The sequence below is a fragment of the Tupaia chinensis genome, unplaced genomic scaffold (genome assembly GCF_000334495.1).
Source record: "Tupaia chinensis unplaced genomic scaffold, TupChi_1.0 Scaffold000252_1, whole genome shotgun sequence".
Taxonomy (NCBI): domain Eukaryota; kingdom Metazoa; phylum Chordata; class Mammalia; order Scandentia; family Tupaiidae; genus Tupaia; species Tupaia belangeri.
In genome coordinates, this window is record NW_006159732.1 from 6,235,569 (window position 1) to 6,258,388 (window position 22,820).

The 22,820-nt window shown below is 38.8% G+C and overlaps 1 protein-coding gene and 1 pseudogene across 4 annotated transcripts in view; both read right to left on the bottom strand.

Annotated features, from left to right (window-relative positions):
• CRISP1 (cysteine rich secretory protein 1) overlaps positions 1–22,820 on the bottom strand; it is a 51,926-nt gene that overhangs the window by 3,972 nt on the left and 25,134 nt on the right. Inside the window, exons 4-9 of one of the 4 annotated variants that reach the window (XM_014588023.2) lie at positions 22,229–22,319; positions 21,180–21,328; positions 14,899–14,996; positions 11,743–11,831; positions 10,185–10,350; positions 6,008–6,205 (exon numbers count right to left, since the gene is read on the bottom strand). In XM_014588023.2, coding sequence (XP_014443509.1) covers positions 10,229–10,350; positions 11,743–11,831; positions 14,899–14,996; positions 21,180–21,328; positions 22,229–22,319 — 549 coding nt within the window. In that variant the 3' untranslated portion in view covers positions 6,008–6,205; positions 10,185–10,228. Of the gene's footprint in view, positions 1–6,007; positions 6,206–9,998; positions 10,351–11,742; positions 11,832–14,898; positions 14,997–21,179; positions 21,329–22,228; positions 22,320–22,820 lie in introns of those variants that run through there. The other 3 variants (XM_014588022.2, XM_014588024.1, XM_006149123.2) reach the window with 3 other exon arrangements.
• On the bottom strand, positions 241–1,573 carry LOC102502226 (serine/threonine-protein kinase PAK 4 pseudogene; annotated as a pseudogene).

The following is a 22,820-nucleotide window of genomic DNA, read 5'->3' on the forward strand; positions in this document are numbered from 1 at the left end:
TTTACGATTATAAAATGATGAATATTAATAAGCCCTTAGATGGCTGACTCTTTTTGTTTTCATTTTTTTTTAACAATATATATTTTTTTCTCTTAATTGTAGACTTAACTCGAGGGAGGGGGGTGGTTGGAGCAGAGCTAGCAAGCAGGAAACTGATTCTCCAGGTAGTGGTTCTGCCTGTGGAGCCACCCTGCAGTACAGGGACCAGCTGTCCCCAGGTGGGGCAGGGGCTAACGTGTTTCAAGATGGCAACATAGATAGATTTCTAGTGAAGAGGCTGCTGGTAGGCACGAACAAGGCCTGCCGCACTGCCAGGCACACAGCAGTAATCTGCTCCTCCTTCATCCTGGTGTGGGAGACGATGTCGGATGTTTGTGAGGGCGCCTCCCTTCAGGAACTCCATCACCACCCAGGGCTCATTGCCCCCCAGGTAGCTGCTGTACCTCTGCACCACATTCTAGTGCTGGTAGTCCCGCATGATCACCACCTCGCTGAAGAGCAGCTCGCACCTCTGCTGCTTGCGCAGGTTCTTGACTGCCACCAGCCTGCCGAGCTGCGTGCACTGCGGTGATGCACACGATCCTTGTGGAGCCCTCACTGTTCTCAATGAAGTTGTCCAGGTAGAGCAAAGTTCGCCCAGGTTCACCACCAACTACAGGGCAGCCCGGGACTGCTCATGTGACACTCTCTGAAGTTTCCATTGTAGCAAACGGGTGCGAGTGTGGGGGCCAGGAGAGCTTGGGGATGGTGGAGACAGAGGGGGTGGCTGGGATGGCAAGGGTGTTTAGGGGCCAGGTGGGGCTCAGAGGCATAGGGACCGATCACTCCATGATGTGGGGGTGCGGGGAGGCCGTGGGTTTGGGCAGGAGGCTGGGGGGAGGAAGACGGGGGTACAGCCAGGCCCCCAGTTGATGGTCTATTAGGGACTAGACTGTGAGGCTCCCCCTGGACATCTGGGGCTGTGAGGCCCATGTAAGCCCTTCAGTACATGTTAAAGGACATGCTGACTGCCAGCTTCGCCCTGCTAGACAGGCCAGCAGCCTGCCGGGGTGCAAATATCAAGCCCGAAAAGGGGCGTTTGTCCTGGGAGGACTCCGGAGGCCCCCTGGCGCTCCCTGGAAAGCTTGGGCCTCTTTTCTACCCCTGCCGGCAGCCTGTCACCACTGCTGCCTCCTGCTTTGCTGCGCCCAGTTGTGATCCTGCCAGCTGCCCACCTTGGAGCTGCCTCTGGCCTCCCAGGCCTGCTGCTCCAGAATCCCGTTCTTCTGGAGGCCCAGCGGGGGCGGCGGGAGGTGGGCTGCCTCTCTGCAGGGAGTTGGAGCCTGTCACGGACATATTCTCACTAGTCCAGCAACAGCATGAGGGCCCCAACCTTTGTACCTTTGCTGCCCCATACGATGTTCTTGGGGGTTTCCAGGCTGGATGGAGGTGAGGCAGGCAGGGTCCACCAGCGGCCTACGCCTACTAGCCGACTCGCAATCCCGGACTGCCTATGGCCTGGGGCCGCCCGTGAACTTGTGCTCCCGCCCGTGTGCACGTGGTGCTCGAGGTCGGATGGCGCCGAGAGCTCCATGGCTTCTTCGGCCAGACTTGGGGTCCTCTGGACTTGGGCTCCCTCAGACTAGGGGCCTGGCTGATGCTGGTTGGGCTAGAAGCACCCTTGGGCAAGTGAAGTCTCCTCTCCGCGGGTGATCACCGCCTTTGACTCTTTTGAGCTGCTGCCATCATGGCTACCACTGCTGTCATGGCCACCGTTACGACCATGCTGAACATCCCTCTTTGTTTTCTTGAGGGACACAAAGAAGTAGCTTTTGGAGGAGAGAGCCAAAGTCCAAGGAGAAGAGAAAGACTGTTGTACAGAATTTGCTTGTCTCCCTTAAACCCTTCTGAGATCAAGTCAGTGACTGAGATTAGGAGGGCTTAATTAAGACAGCGATTGAAATGAACGTGAACCTCCATGAATTAGTGTTGAACAAGTCTGGAATTTAGGTCTATGAACTCAGAAAAATAAAATATTAAACAAAGAAAATTTTAAAATAAATAAAATGCAAAAGGAATTTGTAGCATTATCATTAGGAAGGTATCCTAGAAATACATTTCAAATATCTATTGTTCTTTAGCAATTGTAGAGTAACTTTAGGATAATATTGGAGGCAGGCTGGAGTGGGAAGATAAGGATCAAGAACAAAAATTCAAGTAGACTTGAAGCCTCTATTACTTGGCAATTAAAAAGGATACAGTTGACCAAGAAGGAAAGTTTTAAATATAACAGCTGGGAGGTTGTCTTGGGGTGGGGGATATCCATTTTTGGGGACAGAGTACAGACAGCAGGAAACTATTGACTGCAACATGAAGCATCTCAGGGCTGATGTCTTTGTCTGACATCTGCAGACATAATTAACGAAGTTAACAAATATACTGATAGGGAAAAATTCAGTTTATTGGGATATTATGAAAGGACAACAGCAGAACAATGTATAACAAAGGGAGCTGAACTATTTGAAAAAGTCAGAACAGACTTAAACACAACGAATGCTTTAGATGAATAAATACAAAAGACATCTATATTTTAAGCCATTCTACATATAAAAAAACAATACTTTTTATATATAAAATATAACTAATTGGGAATGCTAAAAATGAAGTAAAAATAGTTTAAATAAAAAACTCAAAGTGATGAGCCACTTACTAAATCAAATATAAAAGTAGGTAAAAAATGAATAAATAAGCAGAAACAGGGAAGTTTAACTCTTTTAGAATGCATTAGAAAAGCATCAAGAATTAGACATAGGACATTCAAGATCTATGGACATTAAAAGAATTTACAAGATCCACTAGAGAGTGATAACAAGAGAAAAAGTATGAATAAATGTGACAAAATATTAAGAAAATGATAATATTTTATAAAATAACAGATCTCCAATTAAGAGCTTATTGTGTATCAAGGAAAGTAACCAGCATCTACAACAAACACACACCCTAACCCTAACCTGAGCCCTAACCCTAACACGAGCAATAAACCTAACCTAAATCAAAACCCAAACCTGAGCCCCAAACCTAAACCTAACCCGAGCTCTAAGCCTAAACTGAGCCCTAATACTAACTTGAGCCCTAACACTAACAGTAACCCTAAGCCATAAACCTAACCCAAACTGAGCCCTAACCTTAACCTGTGCCCTAACCCTAACCTGAGCCCTAATCCTAACCTGAGACCTAACCCTCACCCTAATCAGAACCCATAACCCTAACCCAAGGCAAAACCTTAACCCAAGCCCTAACCCTAACCCAAGCCCTAAACCTAACCTGAACCCTAACCCTAACCCAAGCCCAAATACTAAACTAACCCCTAAACCTAAACCAAAACCAAGTCATAACCCTAACCTGAGCCCTAACCCTACCCTGATCTGTAACACTAACATGAGCCCTAACCCTAACCTGTGGGCTAACACTAACCCTAACCATAACTCGAGCCCTAAACCTAACCCTAATTGCAACATAAGTCCCGACCCTAACACTAACTTGATAACCCTAACCCTAAAACTAGTCCTAAATCCTAACCCCAACCAGAGCCCTAACCCTAACTTGAGCCCTAACCCTAACCAGAGCCCTAAACCTAACATAAAACAGAGCCCTAACCTCAGCACTAACCCTAACCCTAACCTGAACACTAACCCAAGCTCTAACCTTAACCCTAACCATAAAGTGAGCCCTAACCATAACCTGAGCCCTAACCCTAACCCAAGCCCTAACCCTAACCCAAAGCCTAAACAGAGCCCTAATCCTGACCTGAGCCCTAACCCTAACCTGAGCCCTAATCCTAATCCAAAACCTAACACTAACCCAAGGCCTAACCCTAACATGAGCCCTAAAACTAACCCTAACCTGAGCCCCAACCCTAACCTGAACCCTAACCCTAACCTGAGCCCTAAACCTAACCCAACCCCTAATCCTAACCTGAGCCCTAATCCTAACTGGATCTCTAAACCTAACCTGAGTCCTAACCCTAACTCGAGCCCTTACCCTAACCTGAGCCATAAACTAAATCCTAAACCGAGCCCTAACCTTAACCTGATCCCTAACCTTAACCCGAGCTCTAATCCTTACCTGAGCCCTAACACTAACTCCAACCAGAGCTGAATCCTAATCTTAACCTGAGCCCTAACCCTAACCTGAGCCCTAATCTTAACCCGAGCCCTAAACCAAACCAGAGCCCTAACCCTAACTCAAGCCCTAACTCTAACCTGAACCCTAACGCTTACCACAATCTGAGCAGTAACCCTAACCTGAGCACTAACCCTAACCTAACCTGAGCCCTAACCATAACCCGAGCCCTAACTCTAACCAGAGCCTTAGCCCTAGCCTGAGCCCTAACCCTAACTAGAAGCATATCACTAACCTGAGCCCTAACCTTAACCCAAGTCCTAACCCTAACCCGAGTCCTAACCCTAACCTGAGCCCTAATTCTAACCCGAGCCCTAACCCTAACCAGAGCCCTAACCCTAACCTGAGTCTTAACCCTAGCCTAAGTCCTAACCCTAACCCTATCCCTAACCTACCCTAACCTGAGCCATAAACCAAACCCTAACCCAAGCCTTAACCCTAACCCCAGCCCTAATCTTAACCGGAGCCCTAAACCAAACCTGAGACCTAACCCTAACTTGAGCCCTAACTCTAACCTAAAACCTAATGCTTACCCTAAACTGAGCAGTAACTCTAACCTGAGCACTAACCCTAACCTAACCTGAGCACTAACCATAACCTGAGCCCTAACTCTAACCAGAACCCTAGCCCTAGCCTGAGCCCTAACTCTAACTAGAAGCATATCACTAACCTGAGCCCTAACCCTAACCCAAGCCCTAAACCTAATCAAAAACTTAACACTAACCCAAGCCCTAACCCTAACCTGATTCCTAAAGCTAAACCTAACCAGAGCCCTAACCTTAACCCAAATCCTAACCCTAATCTGAGTCCTAACCCTAACCCGAGCCCTAATCCTAACCCAAGCCCTAACCCTAAGCTGAGTCCTAACCCTAGCCTAAGCCCTAACCCTAACCCTATCCCTAATCCTCCCCTAACCCAAGCCCAAACCCTAACCCCAGCCCTAATTTTAACCTGAGCCTTAACCCTAACCCTAATCCTACCCTAACCTGAGCCATAAACCAAACCCTAACCCGAGCCCTATCCCTAATCCCAGCCCTAATCTTAACCCAAGCCCTAACCCTAACCTGAGCCCTAACCCTAACCCTAACTCTAACCTGAACTCTAGCCCCTATCTTAATTTGAGCCCTAACCCTAATCTGAGCCCTAATGCTAACCTGAGCACTAACCCTAACCTAGCCTGAGCCCTAATCATAATCCAAGCCCTAACTCTAACCTGAGCCCTAACCCTAGCCTGAGCCCTAACCCTAACTAGAGCCATATAAGTAACCCAAGCCCTAAACCTAACCAGAGCCCTAATCCTAGCCTGAGCCCTAACCCTAACTCCAACCTGAGCCACAACTCTAAACCTAACCAGAGCCCCAATCCTAGCCTGAGCCCTAACCCTAACTCCAACCTGAGCCACAACTCTAACCCTAACTTGAGCCCTAACCCTAAAACTAGCCCTGAACCCTAACCCTAACCCTAACCTGAGCCCTACCCCTAACCTGAGCCCTAATCCTATTTAATGTAGATATTTTTCAGAAATATTCTAGTAAATAATATCCTCAAGCCTGTTGTAATTTGATTTTCCTTAACTGCTTTAAGAAGCTCTAATAATTGAAAATTTTAGCAAAAATGTGGAATTGTTAATACATTAAAGACACTTCGACAAATGAATCAGCAAAAGGTTTGTAAGGCAGCATTCAGATTAAATAGAAAACCAGCCACAATCTTTTGGGCCCAAATGTTTCCTTCCAAAAGGATTACCAAATGTGATGTGCATACCCTGCCATCTTGTGATCTTGTTTGGAAATTACTTTTACAGAAGATTTCTGTGTGTAAGTGGAAGTGAATGTTGAACTTAAAGTCTGATGAAGGTTGGGAAAAATCTCTTTATTCTTTTTCTTCATGGGGCCATTTGCTTTACAGTAGTAAAATTTCTGTAATGCTTCAGCTTCATAAATGTCTTTCCATAAAAACGATGCAGAAGCACAGGTTCATCTAAGTGTAAGGGAGGTACTGCACCCCTAATAGAGTGCAATGGTTGAGGTAGAGGATTGCAGACCTGTTTTGGAACAGCCACTGCTCAATAATTATTTTCCAAATAAGTTTATGATAAATATAAATGATCTAAAAATTACTTCTGGTATTTCCATTTGATTACATTGACTTACTAAATCATTTAGTAAAATCAGATACTTTTAAGTCAAGTTTTTTTTTAATCAAGGGTAAATTTATACTATAAAATTTTATATAATTCTGCAAAAGCACCTTTATTATATTAAAAAAAAATATTTTGGGCCAACCTGTGGCATTGCAGTTAAGGTGGCTAGATCCTGTGACTAACTACGTCATTCAAGTCCTAGACCTGGCAGCCTATCAGTCGTGTGTGTGTGTGTGTGTGTGTGTGTGTGTGTGTGTGTGCAAAATATCAAAAACAGAAATTCAGAAGGGATTGTGGCTTGACCATTCCCCATGGGGCATCCTTTCTCATTTCTCCTCTCTCTTTTTCTCTCCAGTGAGTGCATGTACATTAAAAATCCCCTTAGCGGTGAGGAAACAATATTGTCCTTCCATGCTAAGGAAATAGTGTTAACCATAATCTGCTAACTACTTAGGCTTTGAGCACATTTTGTAGTGTGTTAAATGCACAGTTAACTCTATTATGTGACAGCTATGTCTGGACACCTTGAAAGATCCCATAATTTTTGTCTCCACATAAATTTATATAGAACCCTATTTATATTATTAATAATGTCCTATTTATAGCTCCACCTAGTGGAGTATTATTTTATTTTGTTCTTGGTGCAGGGCCTCTACTTTCTAGCTATTTAACCACAAGAAAAACATAGGAAATTTTGGAGCCTTAATGTCCACATATGTAGAATTACGATAATGTATCTCACTACAAAGGGCTTTTATGTAGTTGAAATAATGTCATATAAGTAACAAAATGTATACTAAACATTATACAAAATTCTAAACACCTGAGGATAGTTACCATTTGAAATAATAATTTCTGTGATTCACAACCACAACCCGGAGACTAAATGGGGTTAAAATATGCAAAGTGAAATAATTTTCATGAGTCTTTAGAGATAATAGGGCTCAATTTAATGTATACACACACACACACACATATACATATACATATACATATATATATATGTATATGCATATATATTTTTTTGGGGGGGTGGGGGAGGTTTTTGCTATAGGGCATGTGCGTTTGCCAGAAAGACAAAGAGAGACAGAGAGACAGAAAACTAGAAATCACCCCTAGGGGAGATAGTCATGCTGCAATCTTTTCTCCTCCATTCTCCTCTCGGGATCTTGGGCATGCAAGCACATGCACCTGGGGTGAGGCTAAGTAACAAGGCCCACGAACGTGAGTTTAAGTAACCAGGTCCAGGAATCGAACCACGGTCGACTGTCTGGGAGTCCAGCAACATAGCCATTATGCCAACAGCTGGTCCAAAATGTATATATTTTTGAGAAATAGTCTAGTAAGTAATATCTTAGAGTTTGTTGTAATTTGTTACAATAGGAGTGAAGAATTCCCCCCATCCAGGGCATCATTTGGGCTTCCTTTCAAGATTCTTTGTAACTCATCCATTTTTATGGCTCCCTACTCTCCACTGTACCCTACAACTAATCAGCTTTTGTCCTGAATGCTGATGTATTTGACTGCCTATCACAAGTCATCCTGAACTATATTAGTACACGCAAACACACACACACACACACACACACACACACACACACACACTTATGTTCTCTTGAAATGGGCATGGATATAGGCTTCTTTTCATTTTAGCATTTTGTTTTTGTTTTCTGTTTTTGCCAGAGGGCACATGCTCTCCTGGAGACAGAAAGACAGAACAAAGAAGGGAGAAAGCACCTTTGAATGGGGTGTGGTCATATCACAATCCCATCTCCTCCATTCTGCCCTCCTTCTGGGATTTTCAGGCATGCACAAGCACTTGCTCAGCATTTTTTCCAAGCCACCAGGTCCTGTACTCACACTGTGTGGTCAGCCATGTGAGATAGGGATCCCTTAACCACCTGTCCACCAGATATGGGCTTCATACTCACTGAATAGGCTGAAAATAGTTTACAACAGTGAGGATCCATTTTTCATTTTTTTTCACTTCCATTTCTTTCCTTACTTAAAACGTTGCATTTTGAAGGATGTCCACTATAATTTTTCATATTAGACTACTTAATAAAATGAAATTGTGACCAGCAGTTAACGTAATGGCTATGTCACTGGACTCCCATGTAGTCGACCATGGTTCGAGTCCCGGACCCGGTGGCTTAAACTCACACCGGGTGCATGTGCATGCGTGCCCAAGATCCCAGGAGGAGAATGGAGGAGAAGGGATTGCGGCGTGGCCACAATCTCGCTTTCTGTCTCTCTGTCTCTGTCTGTCTGGCAAGCGCATGCGCCCTATAGGAAAAACCTCTCCAAAAAAAGAAAAAAAATGAAATTAAAGAATCAGAGATTTCAAATAGCTCACAGAAGCATAAAATATTTCTGATTATGCTGTTTGTCATGAAAAAATATCTAAGAATGCTCATAGTGAAAGGAGGATATGAGAGAGCAAGAGCAGAACAAAGAGGAGTTGAGATACTGGGACGTGTACATATATTACGTAATGTTGCCTTTTTGTTTTAGAAGGTTTTGTTTTTTTTCTATCAGGCACATGTTGTGTTTGCTGGAGGGACAGAGACACAGAGATAGAAAGTGAGAAATCACCTCCCAAGAGGGATGGCCATGATGCAATCTCTTCTCCATTCTCCTCTCAGGATTTTGGGCACTCATGCACACATGCCCAGTGTGAGTTTTAAGCTGCTAGGTCTGGGATTCAAACCATGGTTGAATACATGGGAATCCAGCAATTTAATCATTATAGTATCTGCAGACATTTGGTATATATTGAGTAAGGACATACAATGCCTCTCTTTCATAGTCTGGCTTGCTTTGTTTAGCAGTACATCTTCCAAATTTGTCCACTTTCTATCAAATGCTAGGAGACTTAATGAGCAACCCTCTGAATGGAGAATTTATTACAAACTATGCATCAGATAAAGGACTGATAACCAAAGTACACTGTAAACTCAAGCAGCTTATCTGCAAAACAATAACCCATTTAAAAGATGGGCAAATGAGCTGAACAGACAACTCTCTAATGAAGACATACAAACAGGCAAAAAACATGTAAAAAATGCTCAACATCGCTTATCATAAAGGAGACACAGATAAAAACAATGAGAGATACCACCTATGCCCATTCAGAATAGCTAAAATTAAAAACAAACAAACAAACAAAACACCAGTATGCTAAATTCTGAAAAGGTTGTGGAGAAGAGGGAACTCTCCCACACTGTTGGTGGAAATGTAAATTAGTACAGCCACTGTGGAGAATGGTATGGAGAGTTCTCAGAGAACTACAAATAGAACTACCATATGATCTAGCCATTTCACTCTTGAGTATCGACCCCCAAAATAGGAATGCACTCAGTCAGAAAAACACTTGCACATCCATGTTAACTATGCCATTATTCACAATTCCTAAGACATGGAACCAACCCAAATGTCCATGAACAGATGAATGGATTTAAGAAGTGTGGCACATACGTGCTGTGGAATACCATTCAGTCACAAAAAACAATGAGACCTTCCACTACATTTTTAAATGTGATTTTTATGATTTCTTTGAGGTATAGCATCCTTTCTCTATAAATGCATTATAACTTGTATGTAAGTAGCACTACATACATATTTTGTCAAATTAATGGCAAGAGTATTTTTTGTTTTAGCTTTTTTTGCTTCCAAGTAAGTAATATTTACACCGAAAATTGAGACAGGGTTCTTTGCTTTGTGGAATGCTTTAATGATTGATTTAAAGTGATCTGGAATTAAAAATTTTTTGAACATTTAAAAAATAGAATTGTAAATATAATGAAAACCAAATGAAATCTAGCAGAAGCTACTGAAGTAAACTAGGCTAAAAATGATGATCCGCTGGACACCTTCTCACCTTTATAGCACAGTATAACAGCAAATAGAAGAGGTGGCTCCATGTTAGTCAATGCCGCACAGACAAGTAGCTTTGCAGAATAGTTTGAATGGCATCTGACTGCATTTAGCACCTTTGAAATATATAAGACAGTCTCTGTATTCATTATAGTACTGGCAGGGGTTAGCTGAAAAATAAAATAGAATGGTCATACAACATCGCCTTGAAAATGTCATCAAGGAAAGGTATACTACCTTCCTAACGAGGTAGTGAATTTTACAACAATAGATAATTACATTTGAGTCGCATGAGCTAATTATATCTACAATCAGAAGAGTGCTAACTTACATGAGAGCATATGTGAAAGGACAACATTTTTTTCTTGATATAAAAGTTTTTTTTATCATAATTTTTTGTGGGGAAACATCTAAGCAGCATCTTTCAATTACACCATAATTGAATATACTCGACATTTTAAAATTGCAATGATTACTAAAAATATTGGGCCAGTCGGTGGCATGGAAGTTACGGTGCTGGATCCCACATGGCTGACTGTGTGATTAGAGTCCTCAGTCTGGCGGCTTGAAAATCATTCCAGGTGCATGCGTGTGCATATCCAAAATCTAGAGAGGAGAGTGGAGAAGGGACTGCAGTGTGGCCATCCCCCCTTAGGGGTGATTTCTTATTTGATTTCTCACTTTCCCTTTCTCTCTCACTGTCTCTCTGGTGAGCACACATGACCTATACCAAAAAATAAAATAAAATAACATAAAAAACAAAACAAAACTTAAAAAAAAATCTTTAACTTGACTTTTTCTATTAAAATGTATAAATGGATTTTTCTTAATATACCCAGGCAAAAATAACTATTGTATAATTCAATTCCTTTTCTCCTGCAAGATTTTCTCATTTCAATATACATTCTTAACACTTTATTATTTGGTAGCTAATTAAAATTTTCACATTTTATCTTTCTGTTTCATAGAGAACAGTGTGGCCATCCCCCCCTGGGGGATGTCTCGCTTTCTGTCTCTCTGTCTCTCTCTGTCTTTCTGGTGAGCACACCCGCCCTATAGGAAAAACATCTCTTAAGAAAAAAAAAAAGAAACAAAAACAAAAACAAAAAACAAGGAAAAACAAAACAGCATGCCTTGATAGGTGGTCAGGGTGATATGGAAGTCACAGAGCAGCCAGCAGTGTGAAGTCACTGAAACTTGACAATGTGCCTAATTTATACCTGCAAGAAGAAAGCCCTAGAATGTTTTTTAAGAAGCAGAGAAAAATCTACATTTATGGTAACAATTTATCCAGGCCAACTATAATTAAGAATTTTAATTCTAAGAATGAGTACTTAAAATCGCACTGCTACACCTTCTAATTCTTGTTGCAATAGATTGAATCAATGGTATCACTCTGGAGATGGGAGAGAAGAAAATAGAAATAATGTTGACATTTCCTATGGTAATACTGAGATAGAAGTTGGACCAAGGGGCCATCTTGTTTAATGATTAGTGGAAAGAACACATGGCTCCCATAATCAATGGGTCCATTTTAAGCGAACAAGACTTAGAGAACTTACTACAAAGCTTATTTTCACAGTTTTTTGGACAGTGTTCACAAGGGGTGCCATTCTTGTATGGTACATTCATTGTGTCAGGATCATTTCCCCTTAAAAGAGAAAAAAAAAAAGAAAGAAAGAAAAGTAGTTTAATAAAATTCATTTTTGGAAAAAAATATAAAATTTTATTCACTGTATACAGTCATTTTAAAAAGCAAATTGCATAAACATGCTTGTAAAGAACTAGTGATATCTTTTAAGATGAGTGTGAGAATTCTAGATCTCTACATATTATTATTTTTTGCCATGTACAACCAGCAAATCTGGATGTTACAAAAATATTTTTCAGATAATGTATACTACCCTTTGGACATTCAAGTCCTAAAAGCTCTTAAGACCTTTTGGTAGTCAAACACAAGTAGAAGGGCTTTAGAGTCAATTTTAGCAGGACATATTCTTTATTAATGTCTACAAGGTCTTGTTAAACCATTATGAATAAAGATATGGTTTTTAACAATGTTAAAAATACTTACATAATTCAAAGTAGACATGTTCTAAGTTCATCTTGAACTATGCCCTGTAAAGGTGATACACATTTGTGTGTTTGGTAAAAGTATATATGTTAGTGTCTTTTGTAAAAACATCGTGTACATAAAAGGAAGTTACTCAACATGGATAATACTAATGTGTTAGGTACAGGAAAACAAACTAAAAGAGTAGATTAGAATGTCCAGTTCTGGGTTAATTTGAAATTCAGGAAAAAATTATTTGTAGATTTCTAAAAATCAGATGTCTAGTTCTTAATATCATTTTGAAAGAAAGTAAACATTCTGCTTAATTATTATTTTTTTGAATCTGGAGGTTAGACAGTAAAACAGAAGTAAAATATGATGCTTTGTGTGACTCAGATAGGCGGAATCTGGGTTCATGCCCAAAACCTCATGGAATAAACTGAGTGTATATGTCTCATGTTCTGGGTCTACCGAAGCTGGGAGTAGATTGTAGTATTGAGACTGGTGAAAGTGTTACTGTCTGTCTCTGTCTCTCTTGCTCATGGAAGAAATAAATAAACTAAAAAACAAACAAACAAAACTTTTTATCTGACAATTATTTCTTTAATATCTGAACTGTTTTGTTGTTGTTTTTGCCATAGGGCATGTGCACTTGCCTGAGAGATATTAAGAGAGACAGAGAGAGGGAAAGTGAGAAATCACTACCTTGAGGGGATGGCCACTGCAATTCTTTTTCCCTTATTCTCCTCTCAGGATTCTGGGTACGCATGCACATGTGCCTGGTGTGATTTCAAGCTGTTTGATCTGGGATTCAAACTATGGTTGGCCATGTGGGATTCCAGTGCCTTAACCATTACATGACCTGCTGGCCCCACAACTTCATTTTATAAAAGGAAGTTATAAATTCAGTAAGAGATTTAGTCAAAGACACTTGGACTATGGCTAAGAAAATTTTGCTACCGCAGCTTTCTACGTTTCATACTTTTCTTTTTTCTATTGTTTGAATTTCACAGTTTACCAGCTCCTGGAAAGATGAAGTTGCAAATGATGTGCTGTAAATCCAAAATGATCTTATCCTCCTCAGCACAGATTGCACAGATAAAATCCCAACAAATTTAAACTACTTAAATTAAGATGAGACCAGATAATAACTTACATGGAATTATTACCTGATTCTATTATAATCTGGTATCTGTTGTGATACTGGATGCACCATTTAAAATGTAAATATGTGCGCCAGCAGATGTATAGTGGCTAAGGCACTGGACTTCCACATGGCTGACTGTGGTTTGAGTCCTGGACCCGGCAGCTTGAAACTCACTCTGGGTACATGTACATGCATACCTAAAATCTCTAGAGGAGAATGGCCAAGAGACTGTGGCGTGGCTATCCTCTGCTAGGAGTGGCTTCTCACCTTCTGTCTCTCTGTGTCTCTGGAGAGCCCAATTGCTCTATAGCAAAAAACAAAAAAACAAAAACAAAAACAAATAAACAAAAAACAAACAAACAAAAAAATCTCTTAAAAAATGTAAGTGTGTTAGCATATTATCAGAGAAATGCTCATTGATTTATATTGGACATCTTAAACTGTGCTATACACAGGAGAGACAGTAGTTGAATACCAAGCTTAGAGCACGTAGTATGGAGGAAACACTTATATGTTGAACTAGAAAGTACATGTAGTTAAAGATGACAAACAGACCTACCATCAGCTTTCACTAGGATAAGTGATATTAAACTGGCATTTGCAGTCAAATATCAGGGGGTTATATCCAGCACTGAACATTCTCCCTTTTTCAAAAAGAAAAGGAAGTAAAGAAAAAAGCCACACAGGTGGACCTCTGCAATCATTCCTGTCTTACTTGATCATGCTCCATAATTATAATTAATAAAACAAGTAAGTACACCTGACCCTCATTGAAGCAAGCAGATTGGCTTTCTAGGATTTGTGACTAGTACCTGTGATAGACTCTATACAGTGAATTTAATTTTTAGAGGGAAAACACACATCAATATTTACACTAGAATACTAAATATAATGAAAAACACTTGGCATTCTTTGTTGCCTTCTTGAGACATCACTGCATTTCTACCTTTGAATTTTAGAATATATTTTTGTTTTGTTGAAGTAAATATCCTTGTTACTTTGCTTAAGGTAGTTTAAATGTTTAAATGTTTCCCTTATACAATAACTATCAAAGAAGAAATGACACATGGGAACCTAGCAGTGAGTCATCCTAAAGTTTTGGGGCTGGCAGGTGGCATGGTGGTTAAGGATGCTGGACTCCCACATGGCTGACCGCAGTTCAAGTCCTGGACCTGGTGGCTTGCTTTCTCACTTTCTCTCTCTCTCTCTCTCATTCTGTCGCTCTCTGGTCAAACTAAATTTTTTTAAAAAAAGTTTTTTTAAAAAAATGTTTTACACTCGGTGAGATATAGATTTATTTAGTAAAAATAGCAAATAAAAATATGGTTATATGTATGGGGACATGCACAATTTTTTTTTACATATTAGCTAAATGATATTTTACCCCTAAAGAGCTGCCTAACTAAAAATATATACTTGAATTTTCTTTTATATTAACAATATTTTGCTTAAAAAATTATATTTGTTTCCTGTAGGAGAATATATATTTAAAACCTGAAATAAACCAATAATACATACTCATGACAATAGTGACAGACATAGTGATAATCAGGTAATCCTTTTTTGCGGCATAATGCAATGCCACAGCCAATGAGGTATGAAGTAGCCCAAACAATCTGCAAAGATAGAGATAGTTGTATTCAGAGTTGCTATTTCACCAAATGATCAGAACATCAATACTGTTATCCACAATTAAGAATAAACATGCTTGTTTTTAGGTTTGCCTTGAGCATGACTTACTAAGAAATTATACAAATAAGAAGAGTCCTACATCTCTACATAACATACATACACACATGTACACATGGTTGCACACATTAGAAACCAGGTGGGGTAATCCAAATAGGTTAACAGGAGAGGCTCACTTGATGATTGGCATTTTCTTTAGTTATACCCAGTTTATTTTTCTTTAGGACTATGTTGGAGTTCTGGATACATTTTCTAATTAAAAAAGAAAAATTCTAACAGTCATTTTCTCTGGGATATAATAAAAAGAAGTGGTGCCATCATTTTTCAGTGAATAGTATGCTGTTCAAACACAACCTCGATGTTGCCATTCTGTACATGGAGTGTTTGAGGCTGTGCATGGGATTCGTTTCTCAGACTACATTATCCAGTCAGTTCAGCCTCGTACTCATTAAAGCTTTGTGTCAACTCCCCATGACTCAGTCTTATCTGAACGAGAGGGTTTCAGAAATTCTCACTATGAAACATGAGTGGCTATTGTTAACCCTTACTTATTCTCTCCTTGTCAATCTATGTAAACTATCACTTAGCAGGAAGAACAGTGCTTGGTGATTATATAAATATTAGAGCATAGAAGGAACTTATTAGAGAAAAGGCATATGGTAGAGTGCTGAGTTGGCTTTGGAGGCAAAATGACTTAGATTTAAATTCCATCCCTATCGCTCCTGGCTAGGTGGTACTTAGTTTGCTTTAGACCTCTGAGTTTCACTTTCTTATGTCTAAAATCAGATATAATAATGCTGTCTTCTATATCCTAAGTGAATGGTGGGAGTGAAATAATGAACATTTAAGTAGCTGGAAGATAAAATGTTTTCAAATATCTTTGATTTGGTTGCCTTAATTGTTTGAAATGGTGAAAAGAATGGGTTTGAAGAAAACAAATTAATACTATCTGATGATAGTAGAATTAAGGTTCTATATCAAAGTGATAGGGCTAATGGTTTTGTGATGGAATTAATGAGTCTTGTCAGTGATTATATGAAAGAAATAAAAGGCAAGAAAGAGTGTCACAAATTTGTCAAATTTTTCGCTTTCAAGATGCTAATTTATTATCCTTTAAACTTTTGATAATGTAAATTATAAGACTATTAGGTAGTCTAGCATTGAAAATGCTCTTGGGGGACCAGCAGTTAGAGTAATGGCTATGTTGCTGGACTCCCACGTAGTCGACCACAGTTCGAGTCCCGGACCCAGTGGCTTAAACTCACACCGGGTGTGTGTGTGTGCGTGCCCAAGATCCTGAGAGGAGAATAAAGGAGAAGGGATTGCGATGTGGCCATACCCCCTGGGTGGGTGATTTCTCGCTTTCTGTCTCTCTGTCTCTTTCTGTCTGGCGAGTGCATGCGCCCTATAGCAAAAAAACAAACAAACAAAACAACAACAACAAAAATAAAGAAAATGCTCTTGGATTCCAGACACATACCTTTTGTATCCAGAGGTATCAATTTAAAATTAGAAAACTATTCGTTAATGCTTTAGTTTTGATTTCTGCACTATATCCATAAGTGATTAAGTCTATATTTTTTTTTTAAAATGCTTTACCTTTTTCATCTTTCCACCTCATTTTAAAGAAATGCTGGGGTATGACTTTTACTTATTCCTCTAGTTGAATCTCTCCAGCTCAGTGCCAGGTGCACCTGATCTTGAAAGACTAAGAAGGGAACCAATATATGAAGCTGGCTACAGACATCCTTCTATGATTGCAAGACAAGGTCCTCTCCCAAAAACATGCTTGAGAAGCAGAGCACTTCTCCCCCCACCCTACTGACACTACGGAATCAACATCAAAAAAGTAGGAAGAAGTATATGATTCACCAGATAATCAGAAACCAGTGCAAGGGCACAAGAGACATGAGAAAACAAAGAAATATCTCTCCTTGAAGGGAACAAAACAACTCCTCCTCAACCATATTCAGCATAAAAGAATTCACAGAAATGTCAGAGAAAGAATTCAGATTATTTGTCATGACAAAACTGAATGAGATCCAAGAGAAAACAACCAACGAACACCAGGAGATGAAGAAGTCCTTCCGAGACTTGAAAAAGGAGATAGACACAATAAAAAAGAATCAAACAGAACTTCTAGAGAAGACTGTAATATAGGAAATGAAAACCTCCCTTGGAAGTATTAGTAACAGATTATACTACCCAGAAGATAGAATCTCTACTCTGGAAGACAAGACCTTTGACTTAGTTAAAACTACCAAAAAGAATTTAAAAAAATTGAGGACAACATATGGGAAAAACTAGACACCATTAAATACCCAAATATGTAAATAATAGCTATTCCAGAAGATGAAGAATCTGACAAGGGTGCAGAAGATTTATTCCATAAAATACTTGCAGAAAATTTCCCAAATCTAGAGAAGCATTCAGACATCTAGACTCAAGAAATACAAAGGATCCCAAATCAAATCAACATAAGAAGATCCTTTGCCCAGTACATAATAGTTATTGGTCAAAAACAATGACAAGATTCTAAAAATAGCAAGAGACAAATGTCAAGTTATTTAAAAAGGTTATCCGAATAGGCTAACATGAGACTTTTCAACAGAAACAATTAAGGCAAGGAAAGAATAGGAAGATATATTCAAACATAAAAAGAAAAACAATTTCAACCAAGAATACTATACCTGGCAAGTTTATTCTTCAAATGGGAAGAATAAATAAAATTATTCACCAAGAATTCACCAACACTAAACCAGTGCTTCAGGAATTACTTAAAGAAGTACCATATCAGGAAAATTAAAGACAGGCAGACAGAAATAAGAAAACAAACAAACAAAACCTAAGAAAATGGTTTATATAATGGCCTGCATAAGTCTGAAAATATCAATAATAATGTTGATGTTAATGGATTAAATTATCCCATTGAAAGTTTGAATGTGTTAAAAAAAGGAGTCCTCTATATGATGCCTACAAGAAATGCACCTCATGGATAAACACATATGTAAACTGAAGGTGAAGGGCTGGAAGAAGAAATTCCATGCAAATGGAAATTTTAAAAAAAGGCTGAAGTCATGATATTGATATCAGACAAAACAGACTGTAAGACAAAAAGTGTAAGGAGCAAAGAGAGACACTACATAGTAATAAAAGGGCTAATTCATTTCACCTATTAAAAAAGTTAAAAATTGACTGCAAGACAGTTTCCCTCTTATACTGACAGCAACTTCTAGCATCTTGGGTTTACTGTGTCTCTTGATTATCATGCGTTTGATTTAATCTTGCTTTGCTTTCTGTCTCTGACTCTGTCTCTCTCTCTCTGGTGAGCACACATGCCCTATGGCAAAACTCTAGAAATAAAAACCAGCTATAAATGGATTAAATATCTAAATGTTATAGCTGAAACTGTAAAACTCTTAGAAGGAAACATGGGATAGAATTACAATACTGAATTATCAATGAATTCTTGCACATGACACAAAAAGCAAAGGTCAATATATAAATTACTAAATCAGACTTTATCAAAATTAAAAACTTTTGTGCATCATAGGATCCCATCATTTGAGTAAAAAGGCAACCCATATAACAAACATAATATTGGCACCTTGTATACCTGATAGAGGATCAATATCCAGAATATATACAGAACTCCCATAATCCAACAACAATGGAAAACAACCCAATTAAAAATAAGTGAAGGACTTTAAATAGACATTTTCTAAAACAGATATACAAATGACCAATATGCACTTGAAAAGCAATTCAGCACCACTAATAATTAGGGAAATGCAACAAAGAAACAGCGCTCCAACAGATTCTTTTTCTCGTTTATTTATTTATTCTATGACTGAGACAGAAATGAGAGAGAAAGAGAAATACCCTCAACAGGGTCTTGATGCCACAATCCATCCCCTAGCCTCAGCTAGCCCTGGATCATGGGCATGCACATGCACATGCATGTTGTACTCAGGGAGGGCTCCTGATAAAAACCCGGAACTTCCCACATGTGTCAGCTGCTCACAGCATCACCTTCTACTGTTGTATCACTATCCAGCCCCCAGTTTTTCTTGTTCCTAGATTAACAGCTCAAAAGGGATTTTCTTTGTCTCAGGAGAAATCATATTTTGTGCCTCGTCCATATGTGATTTAGATAATATTAGATGAGAGTTTGGATTTTAGACTTTGGAGTTAATCCTGGAATGAGTTAAGGCTTTGGGGGCTCTTAAGATGGAATAAATGTATTGTTCATGTAAGGAATTCTTAGCTTGTTGAGAGATGGCAGTGGTAGAATATTTGTGTCTTCTGAAAATTCCTATTTGAACACAAAGTTTGTGTTCTCTTGGAATTCATATTTGAACAGAATATTTGTGTCCTCTAGGAATTCATAGTTTTAAGCCCAAATCCCCAGTGTGCTGATAATTGGAGATGGGCCTTCTGTGTAAGTAATTAAGGTTAAATGAAATCATGAAAATTTGGCCTTGCTGCAATAGGATTAGTGTCTTTGTAAGAAGGGACACTAGACACCCGTCTTCATTTCTCTCTCTCGCACTTTCCACTTACGTTAGGGCATGGTGAGAAGGTGGTCACCTATAAGCCAAGAAGAGAACCTTCACCAGAAGCCAACTGTGTAAGATCTTGGACTCCCAGGGTATGGAAAATCAATTTTTGTTGTTTAATCCCCTCAGCCTGCTTTAGCTTGTTATGGGATCCCAAGCATACCAACACAGTAAGAATGTGAAGTAATTAGTGGGAATATAAAATAATATAGCTGCTGTTTAAATAGCATGCTACTTTCTCAAATAATTAAACACAGAAGTTGCATGTGACCCTGCAATTGAAAGCAGAGATTCAGACAGGTATTTGTACATTTGTGTTCACAGCACAACTATTCAGAATACCCAAAAGGTGAAAACAACCCAAATGTTCATTGATAGATCAAAAAACAGAGATGATACATACACACAATCAAATAATTTTCAACTTTCAAAAAAGAATGAAATTCTCACATATACTGCAAAATGAATAAACACTCGTTTATGATATTGCACTAAGGAAGGCAGATACAAAGGAACTATTTCCAGTTATATGAGGTACTTTGAGAAGTCAAATTTATGAAGACAGAAAATAGAACACTAGTTGCTAAAGGTTTGGAGAGGAAGAAATGGAGAGTTACTGTTTAAGGGGATAGGGTTTCAGTTGGAGGAGATGAAAATATTCTGGTTATTACTGCACAACAATTTAAATGTACTTAATGCCACTGAATATTAATGGCACGTAACTTAAAAATAGCTAAAATGGTTAATTTTTTTTTTCGTTATGCTATAGGGCACTTGTGCTTCCCAGAGAGAGATAAAGAAAGACAGAGGCAGAGAGAGAGGGAAAGTGAGAAATCACTCCCTGGGAGGGATGGTCATACTATAGCTCCTTCTCCTCTCTTCTCTCCTTGGGATTTGGGGCATGCTTGCATATATGTGCCCAGTGTGATTTTCCTTTCTTTTTCTTTATTTTATTTCAATGTATTTTATGCATTTAATCACTGTACATCACCACATCTTTAAAATGAGTTTTCCCAGCATGAATACACTGCACATCAGTCCAGTTAAAGATATCATCGTACATGTTATCATCAGCAGATAACTCTCCACTTATGTGCCCCTTACATGTCCTGTCTCTGTTTTTCTCCTTGATTCCCTTCGTCTCACCCAGTGTGATTTTCAAGCCAGTCTTAAACACCACATTATCTTTATTTTACAATAATGAAAATAAAGGTGGGAATAAGAGGTTCTCTGTATTGTATGGGACTATTATTTTCACTCTTTAAATACTATAAATGTATTTTATAATTGGGAATGGGATTGAAGTTTTATAATTATGTGACTTCCCAGGAAAATCAAATGAGTAAAGAAGGGAAATAAGAAGTTTATATCTTCTAAGCCATCCTGTTGAGAAAGTCACATCTCCTTCTAATCCAAAGTATATGAGAAGTTTAGTAGATTGCATAAAGATTGTAATAATCAGGTAGAATAATTTTCAGTTGTTACTCAATAACCTTTACCCCATCCAAGTTTACAGTCATTTACGTGTGTATTTGCCAGCACACCGATTACCTGAGTGTAGTGGTCAGTTGTTATGGCCTCATCTGTTGATGTCCAGTGCCCATAATTAAAATGTTTAGACTCATTGTACCAGAGCTTTATGACATTTGTCCATGAGATGGGGAAAGATGATAGATACATATTTTCTCCACAAAAGGTTACTGAAAGAAGAAAATAAAACTGAGTCATGTTTTTAAAAAGATGAAAATAATATACGAGGCAGCTTTCTTCATTTTTATTTTATAAATTTTTTCATTGATTATCTAGGTAACATCTCATCATAAGAGAAAAACTCAGTAGTAATCCTTCTAGCAACCTTAATTATCATTCATGAATGAGCAGGTGCTCCTCAGGTTTGGTGAGAAATTGACAGTAGGAGATGATGCACATGCTTTGAGATCAGAATAATAGAATTTTAGTCTCTGCCCTGCCCAAGCCGATGGAAATGGTGAAAGGAAATCAGAGAACTCTATAGGGTCAACGGTTTAAAAGTAGCCATGCACAGGTACTCATCATGAGAAATAAACATTTGTTTCTTAATCATCCACTCATGGTGGGTTCTTGATTAAGCATAGTATTCAGGAGTAATCTACATTTCCCTGGGACAGAGAAGAGCCATTGTGCTAAATCACTGCTTTACAGCCTTGGGCTATAATTTCCAATGATCTGTAGTTATGTCTCTAAAAGTGCTCTTAAGGCAGTTTCATGAGTTGCATGTAACTCACTTCTTATCTGTATTGCTGTTCCAGATCTGAAGAAATCTGAGGTATCTGCATAGAATGAAAACCTAGGTCTCTATCTGAACTCAAGTCTTCTGTAATACTTAGAGCCTTGATTCTTTTCTCTAGATATTCAGATCTTGAAATCTGAAACTTTGAATTTCCAAATTTTAAAATTCAATAGTAACAAAGCAGTGTTACTGCCACAACTCGCTGATAAATATGTCTATGTGCAACTATATATTGGAGGACTTAGCCTACTCTTGACTAATTGACAGTCCTTGTTATTTATTCATTTAAATAATTTTGAGCACAAAGGAGATCATAGAGACATATCCTTACATGGGAGTCTCCTCTCAAGTGGGTTACTCTTTGTCGTATCACAGTAACTTGCTATGATTCTGGCATTTTGTGCAGCCTCTTCACTCCAACTCTACAGTAGAAAGAAAAAGCTAAACACGTGATCTAATAAACATTTTCATATTAAGATTCCAGTGTGTAGTTTTTAGAAGTCTTATAATATCTTTAATTTTCTAAGTGGCCATTCCTCCTGAGGGGTGATTTCTCACCTTTCCTCTCTTCCCTCTTTGTGTCTCTATCTCTCTGTAGCAAGTACACACACCCAATAGCAACAAAACAAAACAATAAACACACAAAAGAAACCTCAAAACAAAACAAAAAACTAAAAATAAATTAAATAATGAGATTATTCTTCACTATTTAGTAGCAAAAGGAAGAAAAAATATCAATTAATTGTACTGGCCCTTGAACTCACAAACTGAAATAATAACATTTAAATGTAGCTTCTCTCTCAGATGTAATAAATAATTTAAGAAAATGCTTTCAGTTAAACAGACCAGAGTTAGAAATTCAGTCTAATAATTCAGTAGTAGTTTTACCTCTGACATGTTATTTTCTCTCTTAGAATTTCAGT